The sequence below is a fragment of the Lepidochelys kempii genome, chromosome 5, assembly GCF_965140265.1.
Source record: "Lepidochelys kempii isolate rLepKem1 chromosome 5, rLepKem1.hap2, whole genome shotgun sequence".
NCBI lineage: Eukaryota > Metazoa > Chordata > Testudines > Cheloniidae > Lepidochelys > Lepidochelys kempii.
Window position 1 is genome coordinate 129,855,456 of NC_133260.1, and position 13,193 is coordinate 129,868,648.

General features: G+C 47.9%; 1 protein-coding gene across 1 annotated transcript; it reads right to left on the reverse strand.

Annotated features, from left to right (window-relative positions):
* Window positions 1-2,204: 2,204 nt before the first annotated feature.
* TMEM271 (transmembrane protein 271) lies at window positions 2,205-7,749 on the reverse strand. The gene has a single exon (XM_073345855.1). The coding sequence runs from the start codon at window positions 7,484-7,486 to the stop codon at window positions 6,500-6,502; it is 987 nt and encodes a 328-aa protein (XP_073201956.1). The 5' UTR covers window positions 7,487-7,749; the 3' UTR covers window positions 2,205-6,499.
* Window positions 7,750-13,193: the final 5,444 nt, after the last annotated feature.

A 13,193-nucleotide genomic window follows, 5' to 3' on the forward strand; every position in this document is an offset into this window, starting at 1 on the left:
ACTCCTGATGATTTAATTAGGTGAATCAAATTAGGATTTAAAGGTGGCTAAGGAGAAAATGCAAAGATTTCTAGCACCTTCTCTAAAAGAAAGTCTTACGGTTTTTGAAAAGATTTCAAACGTGTGTGCTGAAAATACTCTCTTGGATATATTTCCCTATATCTAATGCAGATTCTCACTTAAAAACCATGATGGATCTAGAGCATGAAGTCCTCTTTCTCCAAAAATATCTGTACAACTTCCCCTCTTCACCCCACCCATCATGCCTTAACTCTGTTCTAGAGGGACCACATATAAGACTATTTCAGCCTTCATGCCTTTCAAACCTTGACTGCTGATAAGAATAGCAAGATTGACAACTGTGGTAGGGACTTTTATGGTGTTCAGTAGACATCTGTCCCCTAGGAACAGGACTGAGACTACTGACTTATTCACAAAGACTCTCAGACATAAAAAACAACAACTACTAGACATTACCAAACTGGATCACCATAGAATCAAATCTGGAAGTGACACACCAGCTACTTCTATGATCAATCCTCCCTTGAGGCAATCTCTGGGCCATCTACACAATTTTGATCCTTCAGTTCTCTCCACTTCCCATAATACATATGAGCTTACAAATAGGCAGCATGCTGCCAGTGATACTTTATATGATATTTTAATAGAAACATATTTTTCTCCTATAAATCTAATGAGATCTTTCAAATATCTGAAACTCAGCATAGGACTATTGGGCCAAATCTTTAAGTCTTTAATCATTACTCCAGGATAAACCCATTGAAGTCCATAAAGATTTGTCCTGAAGGGAATGAAAAGGGGACTTCAGGATTTGGTCTGTTGTAAATGAGATATACACCCATGATAGGGGAATTACCGCATCCAAAACTGTCATGCTTCAGTCTCAGGGTCAGTGAACTATGAGGCTATACACAGAGTTCTAATATTACATGATTTGCTCTGTCTGAATATCAGGTGAAATGTATCCCTGTGCAGAGGACCGGCACAGGCACCACTTAAACTCTATATTGAGAGCATAAGTTGTGCATAGGTCTTGTGTTTGTCCCTCTGCACTGCGGTGAATTTCACCCAGAGATGGCATATGCAGCACAATGGTCTCCACCTTGATACTGTAATAGCAAGAACATACCAAAGCAATGCAAACGAATGATGAGCTTTAATTCCTCTCAGTGACAGTGTGTTGGTTCAGGGGCGCTTTCTGAACTCAGTGCAATTTAAACTGAATTGTTGCAACATATTCATTAGATGGGGAATTTCATATAACATTGCACTGGTCTTTCTGGACCCCATTTTATAAATGCTAAGTTATGAGTTTCAGTACCACAGTGCTTTTGTAGAGTATGTGTTTAGTCATGTACAAGAGCAACTTTTTGAGGTTAAAAGAAAAGGAGTACTTGTGGCACCTTAGAGACTAACCAATTTATTTGAGCATGAGCTTTCGTGAGCTACAGCTCAAATAAATTGGTTAGTCTCTAAGGTGCCACAAGTACTCCTTTTCTTTTTGCGAATACAGACTAACACGGCTGTTACTCTGAAACCTTTTTGAGGTTAAATGGCCATTTAAAAAAAAATAAAGTTTTAAAATGGCGAGTCTACAGTAAGAATTCAATCTTATTCTCCCATACTAAATTTAAAAGGAGTTAATAGCCTGTATTAAGGAGAGAGACTGTAGTTGTGCTCGAAGAATTTCATTATATAAAATTTTTAAAAAATAGAACTCGTTTGGGCATTTAAATAATAAAAAGGCATCCAAAAACCTCTGAATGCTCTATAACTAAAAATATTGGTTAACTTACTTAAGTAGATTTTAATTCAAAGCAGGGCTAATGGGGAGGGGAGGATAGCTCAGTGGCTTGAGCATTGGCCTGCTAAACCCAGGGTTGTGAGTTCAGCCCTTGAGGGGGCCATTTAGGGATCTAGAGCAAAAAAATTGGGGATTGGTCCTGCTTTGAGCAGGGGGTTGGACTAGATGACCTCCTGAGGTCCCTGCCAACCCTGATATTCTATGATTCTAATAAATATAATGCCAGTTTTCCACCTGATGCTCAGTATAAATCCCTGAAAACATACTTTGTCCTGGAAATTGCAACTAAATATTATTCTGAGTAGCAATGTTAGGTATAACTATAAGACAAGAAGGAAAGATGAAATGAAGAGCATTAGGCTTTTCTCATAGGATATGCTGTGCTTTAAAACATATTTTATTGATCCTAAAATTACAATCTCAATTATTGACATTTTTGTTGAGGATCAATCTCAGATTAAATGGCAAAATGGAGAAAAGTTTTTCATATGTACTAAGTCCAAACCCAGAAACAGATTGCCCTCATCACATTAACTTTTTTTTTTAGAAACCTTTTCTGATGATTAAACATTACATTTGAAATATATCTAAGTTATACCAGTCACCATAGTGCCTTTTGGTGAACCAAAGAAGTCCTATAGTGAAATCAAACTTAGAGTATGAACTGTACTAGTTTAATAAAAATTTCTTTTAGCATCAAATGCTCTTTCTTTTTTAATTTACATTTATTCTGTCTGTCAATTACAATGCAAAATATAGTAACTTAGTTAAGCAAGATGTTGGAGTGTGTGAAAATCATTCATCTGAATTACTAATAGGCTGGTGGCATTTTCTTTTCACACAGAGGCCCAATTCTGCTCCGGCCGAAGACAATGGGCCTGATTCTCCACTGTCTTGTTCCTTTTTTGGTCACTTACACCTGCGAAAAGGCATTGGAAAATGGAGGTGAAATGCTGCAAGTTCAGTAGCATTCACACCCACTTTATATCACCTTTGCACAGATGTGACTAAACAAAGTGTAAAGCAGTGGCTGATCAGGCGCAATGGGAGTGTTGCCATGGTCTTCAATTAAAGCAAGACTGGGACCTAAATGAGTGTGTATGTATGGATACACGTGTTAACAATATTTGTGTGGTTTTTTCCCTTGTTTTATTATGTTTATGGAATAAAATCCTGTAAGGTAGTTAACCCCCCTCCCCCCCAGTGACCTATATCAGATTTGCTTTTGCATTTACTCTGTCAATTACATGACATATGGGATATAATTTTAAAAAGATTGGGTAGCATGAGCCCTCTAATGTAATTAACCTAAAATTCTAATACTACACCAGCCTATTTCCATTTGGGCAGAATACTATATATACACTCGAACATTATTGCTCAATCTATATAATAATGGTTTTCAAAATTACTGAAAATGGCTCCATGACACTTGGATCACGCTTGTGAAGCTTCTTCTTGTACTTTGTATTTATAAGTTTCTTCTCACTGAGAAATAAATACATTTGCGTTTTACCATAAAAGTTAGTCACCTGATACCTGAAACATTTGCATACCATCTTTAAGAAAACATGGCTTGTTTGGTCAACTTGCCTGCCTAATTTTATATGTATAAAAAGTGTATGACACCATGTTACCTTCTTCACACTTCTGTTGATACAAATAATACATATCTGAGAGCTAATATTTCATGCTGCATCTTATCTGTTGTGCCAGAAGACTAATATATTGTTTTACACATGTATTATGTGGAGTAGCTAGAATCATTTGTGCTGACTCCTACTCCCATTGAAGTCAATGGCAAAACTCCCATTAACTTCAGTAGTAGTTGGATTTAGATTGTTTTTCCGGCATGTTTTCCATCACTAAATTAAACTATTAGTAGGGGAAAAAGCCCAAGTGAAGAAAGATATGAATTTAGGAAGTAGCTGATCCACAAACAATGTTTAAACATAATGGCATTCTGAAAAGATAATATTTAAATAACACAACAAAAAAGTGAATTTAACAATCTTTTAAAATTTTGAGTTTAAAGTTATTTTATATTTAAACTTGAGTGTAATAGGTAGCTTTCTTGACTTTCCATTTATTTCCCTGAGCACTGGTCTTTGGAACAACTGGAGTTTCAGACTTATCTAATTTTATGAACCCTAAAATATTGGTATTTCCTGTTAAAAATCAATTTCTTAAAGTTTTTAAAAAATTCCATTGTATAGCCAAGATTTTAAAAATAGACACCTGCCGTTAACCTTCTAAATCTCTATTTAGCCATTTCAAGTAATGGCCTAACTTTTAAAAGTACTCAGCACCCAGCAATTCCCCTTTAAATTCAGTGAGTGGCTGGGTGCTCAGCATTTTTGCTAATCAAGCCACTTATTCAGGAGCCTAAATAAGGATTTAGCATCCTTCCTTCAGTTACCCATTTTGTAAAAAAATAAAATAAAAAATAAACCATCAAAAACAAAAAACCAAACCCCACAACCTTGGCTCTCTCTATTATATAAAATATGAAATTTTTGGCTAAATCAGCACTGTATGTAAGGACTACAGGATTGGGTTTAAAGGGGGTGAAATTTTCCCCTTGTGCAGAGGGCCAGCATAAAGCCTATTTTGAAGACTTAAGTAGGACTTAAACAGGGCTTTGTGCTGGCCTTCTCCACAGGATAAAATTTCAGCCAAATGAAAAGCACTGTATCACTAGACTTCCACAATTTAGAATTACTTGGCAAACTTGGAATAGTTGCATTTGATTCCATATCTAGAGTAAAGATTTGTTATGTGATTCATAGATACAGTTTATTTTAAAAAGACTTCTAAGGCATTCTGCATTTTAGGCAATACAAAGTGTGCAAATCAAAATGCTTTAGAAAACAAAATAGTGCAGAGAGGCAGCAACATTTTTAGGCTAAAATGTGCTTTTACTGAGTCTAAGGCTGTAAATTACTTTTCTCTTGGCTTCTTAACATTTAAAAATAACTTTGTCCCCCACAAAAATATGCCATAATTCTGTTTTCCTGTAACTACCTCTTCCTCCTACTATCTAATACACTGACATTACACAGTAGGTTCCAAAATGAGGATTAACAGAAGGGTTCTTATTTGTATAGGATTCCATTTTAATACATGCTAATTGAAAAAAGAGGTGGGAGGCCACCATCCGAAGTGTGCCTTGTTTGTTCTTTGGGCAACATTACTTAAGCCTTCACCTTTTCTGTGCAACAAAAAAATACCCCATAGTTGTTTTCCTTAATTATTACTTTCTCCTGCTATCTGATAAATTGACATCCCACAACAGGCTGCTAAATGAGGATTAATAGTTTCTTATTTTTGGCTGGAATCCTTTTTAAATATGTCTGTATTTGCTAACTTTTGTAAATTAATCTAATTTTTTTTCTTTGCTCTCTGTGCATTAAATTACGCTTTCCACTTTTATTCTCCAGGTTTAGTGGGAATTTTAAGTGTGATTCTGAAAACGTGTTTGGAAGGTGTGTTTGTACAACTTCTCCTTTAGAACTGTGGCAATTACATCAATTAAGGCTGTTTAAAGTATATATTTTAAAATAAACTTTAATATTCAAGCTTACCAGATTGATGAATTTATAACAGTAAGATGAAATTCTTTACAAGAGAAACTATATAGTTGTACAAAATTAAACTTGTGTAAAACAAAAATGACCCCTGCCTCGCATTAAAAACACAGAACTTGTTTACAAAAAGGAATGTACGTGACATTTGGACTTCCTTTTAATTGCTATATCCCAATAACATCTCAATTATTTTAGTAAAATGATTAATTTTAGATTGCAATGAATCTACCAAACCTTTTCGCTGTAGGCTTTCGAAAGCTTTTACAGTAAGAAGTTAACAACAAAAGCAGGCACATTAGTGTACAAAAATGTTGCTGTTTCCTTTTCCTTTTGAAAGTGCAGGGGGGGTTTAATGTGCACCCTACCAGACCCAACACAGGGTTTAATTCTCACTACATTTTAAATAGAATTTAAATCTTCAAGAAAGTGTAAACATAAGAATTTCCCCAAACAGCTGTGGTAAACATTACAGGAACGTCTTTTCGTTGTTAAAAATTTCTCTGTTTGAGAAGTAAAGAAGCTTCCTTACACTTTTCCCCTTACCCTGGCTGGTTATCATAAATGGTATACTTTTGTACCGTTTTAAAGCTGAAGAAAAGACTATGATGATGATTCACTTAAAAAAAAATTGGCCAAAGAGACATCCGGACGGGAAGAACCAACTCCTAAATGGTTCTTGTCCAGCCTTTTAAAACTTGATCTTGATATTTAGCAGACAAGACAGATGAAAAAGTCCAGCAGGCAGAACCATGATAGTGAAAAATGTACTAGTGGGATTGCTCAGTCACGCCCCAGCCTTCTTCACCAGCAGGAGCAGCGGACGGTGGGGCTCTGGTCAGGGTCTCACGAAATGCAGTGATGGAGCTCGAGGGTGCGGGAGACTGAGGCTGATCTTTTGCAAGGCGCTTAGCCGCAGCGGGCGTTAGCGCGGAGAGACGAGGGACGCACGCTTCTTGCGCGGGCCGATGAGGTGAAGAGAGGGGGCTGATGCTGCCCAGGGTATGTCCCCCAAAAGCTGTGGCAGGGGCTGCCTGGTGCCAGCGGCTGATTGTCAGCGCAGGTGCGGTTCCCCGGGGCCGGCCCCTCGCTAGCTGCTGTTGGCGCAGGGCTCCCTGGGGTAGATCTCCTCATAGGCCGGGGGCTGCTCGTGGGGCAGCGGGTAGCAATAGGGGTAGGAAGGGTTGAGCTCGGGGTCCATGGGCGAGTAGCCGGGCAGCTCCAGGGAGGGGTGCCCGCCGCAGTGCACCTCCACGCCGGCCTCGTCGAACACGTGGAAGACGCCCACGTTGATGTAGGAGACTGCCTGGAAGGGGCAGTCGGCGGGGGACAGCTCGGGCTCCTCGCTGGAGAAGATGGAGCCCTGGCTCGGCCGCGGCGCCCGCCGCCCGCCCGCGCCCCCGCCTCCGCCCCGCCGCCGCCTCCGTCTCCTCCCGCCAGGCGCCGGCCGCTGCTGCTGGCGGCGGCGCTGCCGGCGGAGCCCGCGCTGCTGGGCCGCCTTGTAGTTGCGGACTAGCAGCAGGCTGAGCAGGCCCAGCAGGCACTCGAGCGCGTTGAAGACGGTGGAGAGCACCAAGCCGCGCTGGTAGTCCCGCAGCTTCTGGCAGCGCAGCGCCGCGCTCGCCGCCCGCGGGCCGCCGCCGCCGAGGGCCGGGCCGCAGTAGTGCGAGTACTTCCTCTCCACCAGCGACACCGTGTCGCCGTCGATGACGGCCCCGGCGAAGGCGCTCAGCACGCCCAGCATGAAGACCAGCACGCCCAGCAGCAGGAAGTTCTGCCGGCCCCCCGGCGGCGCCGCCTCGCCGCCCCCGCCCGCCGCCGCGGGCTGCTGCCCCCCGGCCGCCTCCCCCTCCGGCGGGCGGCAGCAGAGCAGCGCCGAGCCCAGCAGCGAGAGGCCGGCGGCCAGCAGCAGCCCCGAGTAGAAGGCGCCGGCGGCGGTGCCCAGGCGGAAGGGCTCCCCCTTGAGCTCCGAGCCCAGCGAGAAGCACTTGAGGCCCACGGCGGCGGCGCTGAGCGCGCAGGCGAGCAGGAGGCAGCTGGAGAGCGCGGCGCAGGCTCCCCGGACACTCCACTTCATCCTCCGCTGCCCCACCGCCTCCTCCGGCCTCCCCCTGCCTGCCTCGCCGCCTCCTCCTTCCTCCGCCGCCTCCGCCTCATCCTCCCGTGTCCTCCGGGGCGGCGGCCCTTCCCGGCGAGGCGGCCGCCGCGCAGCGCGGGGACATGGTGGCGAGGGGGACCCGCAGCTCTCCAAACGCGCCGCCGCTGCAGCCTCCGCTCCGCAGGCAGCCGCCGGCCTCAGTGAGCCAGGCGCAGCTCGCACACACACTCCCCTCCTCCTGCCCGCCCTCCCTGCCGCCCTCCCTTATCGCGGCTGCTCCCGCTCCCCGCCGCGGCTGCTGGGAGGCGATTAATAATTGATGGCAACCGCCCGGCTGCCGGAGCCGGGGCGAGGAGCGCAGCCGGGCGCGGGCGGGAGGGTGACCTCTTGTTGCTCAGCCTGCCGAGCCGCGAGCCCCAGCCCCCGGCGGGCACACGGCACCCGCCGCAGAGGGACGGTGAAAAGCCTGGCCAGGGCCAATGGCAGGAGGGATGAGATTGGGGCTGGGGGTGTTAGTCTTCAACCCCCCCGACCCCCTCTGCCGGTGAGGTCACCTGCAGAGAGGAAGGAACAGGGCATCGCCCCCGCAGTGCCCTGGCCGCCCCCGCCTCTCCCCATGGTGGTGCCAAGGCTGCCCTGCCCCAGAGGGCGGCACCACGGTTCCTTGCAGCAAAGCGGAGAGACAGGGGAAAAACCAGGAGCTGGCGACCGTGATTTATCATCGCCCCCCCCCCCTTGCTGCTAATATTGGCAGGGTCCTTAAATTCCTTCCTCTTACCTGCTCGTGGAGGGGAAGGAGGGATGGTTTCGGGTGATCTCACTGCATTGTGCAAGTTATTTTCATACAAGCTGCTGGCATTTTTAGTACGGAATCCACAAGGCAATGGAAGGGGGTTTCACAAGCGAGGCTGGATCATTGAAGCATCTCTGAATAACAGTGAAAGGGACGGAGTGGGGAGGGGAGCGACTTCGGGAGGGTTTGTGTGATTGAAAAGTTTAGCACAGTGGTAGCGTGACTTAGGATGCGCCCGCACAGACACATTTATCTCCCGACTCTGACAGGGTTCAGGGCTGAAGGCAGGAAATCAAATACATCCCCCTGGGAAAGGGAATGCAATCTCACAGCAGAACGGGGAGCCACATTCATCCGCCTGCAAGTGACATGGAGCGGTGCGGTGTAGCTCTGTGGGTCCCAGCATCTTAGAGAGTCAAGGTGGGCGAGGTTTTGCTTGGACCCACCTTTTACTGGACCAACTTCTGCTGGTGAGAGAGACGCTTTCCATCTGCACCCAGCTCCCGCCTGTAATTGGGGGAACTCCGCTAAAGCGAGGGCGAGCAGCGTGTGGGACCCCGCGGGAAGTCAGAGGCACGCGATGGCCTGCGCTCAGTGTCCGCTCGGAGTGATGTGGGGTCTCCGGCTACATTGCTGGGTCCTTTGGCTGTTCGCGCCTTTGCTTTGCTGCCAACGAACTAGGTGCAGACCTGTTTTATCAGCAGCGTTGATTACGTTAGGCGGTGCTTTTCAAAAGGCACAGACATTATAGGGGACCGGCTACACTCCTAGTCCCCCCCCCCCCGAAATCATCAGACGATGCGCTCCCAGTCCCTAGGGCTCGCGGCACACCCCGGAGCGCTGGCTTGGAGACGTGCCGAGCTGCGATGGGTGGAGGGATGAGGAGCTGCGGAGAATAGCAATGTGGGCTGCTTGCATGCCTGTTGCTCCCGAGGTGCCTGCTTGCTGCACGCACCGGGCTGCGTCTTTAGGGCTAGGGAGGAGGCGCGGGAGAGCGGCTGAGTGGGTGTGGGAGGGGACCGGACCGGTGCTTGTAACGATTGCATTGGAAGGGTGTTTCCGCCGGGTGTGGGAGGCGGCTCTGGGGTTCACACCCGCACGCCTGGGAAGGCAAAGTTCTGTCCGCCGACTGCTCCCGGCCTCCGGCCCCCTGCGCTCCGCATCGCCCTGCGGATTAACGTCCCGGGCAGCTCCAGCCCCAGCCGTCCGCCCTGCAGCGCGCTGTCCCCTCCGTACTCCCGGCGGCGACGTGGGCAGAGGATGATGCACCTGCTGCGGCCATTGGAAGAGGGGCTATGTGCAAACCATCTGCGTGCCCATGCTCCGCCGGAAACATGAACGGTCTCACCCTCTGGCTTCCCAGCAGCCCTGGGGGTGTTGGGGGCGGAGCGGTGTCAGCTACCCCCCAGCTGATCTGGAGGCTGCATTTTGCCGGACCCGTTGTAGTGAAACACCTCGCTCCCTGCGAATTTCCCAGGCGCAGGCAGCCTGGCCAGCCCGGTGTGAAAAGACGCAGCGGGTGGCAACGCTCCTCTCCTTTCCACTGATACACACCAGCGAGGGGGAGGGAGGGATGGAGGTGAGGCGCTACAGCAAGATTTTGCTGTCCTGACTCAGGCAAAAGTCAAACCGTTCTGCAGGCAGCGTCAGACCCGTTATGTGAGCCCCAAAAGATTGGTGGGACTTTTTCTTTTAAAAAAGCCTCGGAATGCGTGTATGTTCCCCAGCACAGTGCAAGCTGCTAAAACACACCGCTTTGCCTGGCTGATGGGTGCCCTCAACTAGCCTGGTCTGCTGTCTTGATTTTTGCATTTCATTTTGGGGGCTTTCCAGGAATAGCGATTGTGCAAGAGCCTCCTTTGGGTTTGGGTTTGGGTTTGGTTTTGTTCTCATGGCATTTTGAGAGCGCCCCCCTGCCTGTAGAATATTTTAACAACACTTGGGGGTAAGGGGTGGTCCAAAAGCCTCTAAGCGCCTAATTAATTTTAAGTGGGACTTGTACTCCTAAATTACTTAGGGCCCGATTTCCAAAGGGGTTTAGGCACCTAAAAGCAGCAAGGTACCTACTGGGGTTTGCAAAAGCGATGTGTGTGTTTAAAGCCCACTGAAATCCCTCTAGGTGCTTGCTGCATCCTTAGGCATGTAAATACCTTGGAAAAGTGCACTCTATATCTTCCCATCTCCTAAAATGGCAATGCACGCTACCTGCACAATATTACATAACTGTAGCACTCAACTGCTGAGGTCCCTACCCAGAATGTCAAAGGGATTTGAGTGCCTAACACCCATTGAAATCAACAGGAGTGAGGGGCCTAAATACTTTTGAAGAGCTGGGCCCTTGTGTCTGGTGAAGCCTGAGCACCGTCTTGTAATACACAGTCCAAACTCCCCATCCATCCAGCAGATGCAGGGAAATGGGAAATGGTCTCTCCATGTGTGGGAAAGGAACTGCATCTAGTAGGAATTTATCACCTAATGAACTAATTGCAGTTACAATGGACAAGGCTTTACTCAGTGACACATGACACAAATATTCCTATTTAAATAGGACAGAAATATAGAATTTGTATCTTATTGTTGGGAGCTTAACAAGATTCAGTAAAGGGTCAGCTGTTCATATTAATAGTTAGAACATTCACAGTTACATTAGATAAATTAAAAAAAATTATGCTTAGGGAAGAAACTTCCACTGGAGACACATTGGAGTTTCTTGTACCTTCTGAAGCATCTGGTTCTAGCCACTATCAGAGACAAGATAAGGATCCGCTGATCTGGCAATTCCTATGTTTCTGCGGCCATCCCACCCTTTCTGTCTTGTTCATTTAGACCGTAAACTTTTCAGGGAAATAACAGTCTCTCGCTATGTGTTTGTGCTGTGCCTTGCACACGGGGGCCACAATCTCCACTGGCACCCGTTCCACATTGTTTATTTCAGAATCATGCATGAGGCAGGACTGACAAACACAAGTTTAAGCATTAACAACATTGGTAATGCACCTATTTCCTGCTGGGCAACTGGCTACTACTGACCTTCTCCCACACGGTCCCTGCCGAATCCTCCCCAAAATGTCTGGGGACCTTCCGAGCACCAGACTCAATAGGCCAGGCTAGGAATTCCACTACCAAAAGAACAAATGCTTACTTTATTATTCACCAGTCTCTAGGGTTTCGGTGTTGCTCTGTGTTAGCAGAATTTCCCTTGTAGTTATTTAGCACGCTGTAGTTTCACACACATAGGGCTAGAGGAGAGAATACATACAGTAAGGTCATTAATATATTCCCCCATCTCCTGTTCAACTCTCTTTGGGTTAAATCTCTGGGAATGCAGTAATAATACTATTCAATTAATAATAATAGTAATAAGACCTAGTACTTTACTTTTTCAAAGCTCTGCACAAATATCCCCCAAATCGGTACCTTACATTGACCACCTGCCCTCTCTTACTCACGGGCATCACTAGGAAAGCAAACAAACCCTAGGATGCTACTAACCTAGAAAAAGGTGAAATAGTTACAAACTGCTTTGGTCTGAAGGACCACAGTTGGATCATCTAGGCCTGGTACCTAGATGGTACATGAAAGTAAATGAAAAAACTCTCATTGACTTTATTGGGCTTAGATCAGGTCCATTGGTTGAAAGGATGGTCTTGTGGTTAGAAGATAGGACTTGGAGATAGGAAATATGGGTGCTGTTCCCAGCTATGCAACAGGTTTTCTATGTACCCATAGGGCATGTTATTTAGGATCAAATCCTGCCTCTACCTTTCCCTTCGTGGCCAGCCCCTGGCAGCAGAATCAGTATTCAGTTTTGTGAAGGAAGGATGCCTTGTGCAGCCACTCTTGCAGAAACTAGCCCAGTTGAGTGGCAGCTCCATGTGTGTCAGTTCACAGCAGGGAAGAGGGAGGCGGCCTGGGAAGGATCTGGGGTGGGTCTTGCCCTCCTGCAAAGAAAGGCTGGTGGGCCTATGGAGGTTGCTCAGGCTAGAGTGACTTGGTGGTGGAACCTTTTCCCTAGTGCGCTCAGCTGGGTATTTGTACAGGGTGCGGGCTCCAGGGTGGGGCCAGAAATGAGGAGTTCAGGGTGTGGAAGAGTGTGTGTGTGTGGGGGGGTGCGGGCTCTGGCTGGGGGTGCTGCAGCTGGGGTTGGGCTGGGGACGAGGGGTTTGGGGTGCAGGAGGGTGCTCTGGGCTGGGATCGAGGGGTTTGGTGGGTGGGAGGGGGATCAGGGCTGGGGCAGGGGGGTGGGAAGAGGATCAGGGGGGCAGGAAGCACGACATGTCCCTTCTCCGGCTCCTATGTGGAGGCGCAGCCAGGCAGCTCTGCATGCTGCCCCATCCGCAGGCATTGCTCCTGCAGCTCCCATTGGAGCGCCGGAGGGGGTCGTTGGAGTGGGGCCATTGGAGCATGAAGGAGCCGGATGGGGGCCATGCCGCTGCTTCCCAGAGTAGCATGGAGCGCCCCCCGACCCTGCTCCCCGGCTGGAGCACTGGAGGGGGGCCATGCTGTAGCTTCCTGGAGCCACATGGAGCGGCCCCTGACCCTCGTTCCCAGCTGGAGCGGGGCTACACAGTTGCTTTGGGAGCTGTGGAATGGCCCCAGACCCTGCTCCCCAGCTGGAGCGCCGGAGTGAGGCAAGCCCCAGACTTTGCTCCCCAGCAGGAGCTTGAGGGCCAGCTTAAAATGGCTGGTGGGCCGCATCCGGCCCATGGGCCATAGTTTGCTCACCCCTGGCATAGATCAAAGAGCACTAGGAAATGTTTAGTGCACAGCAATAGGGTCCATACAGCCCATTAGTGCACAACACACTAGTGCACACCCTGGCGTGCTGTACACAAACTCTCCATCTAGGCCAGTGGTTCTCAAACTTTTGTACTGGTGGCCCCTTTCACATCG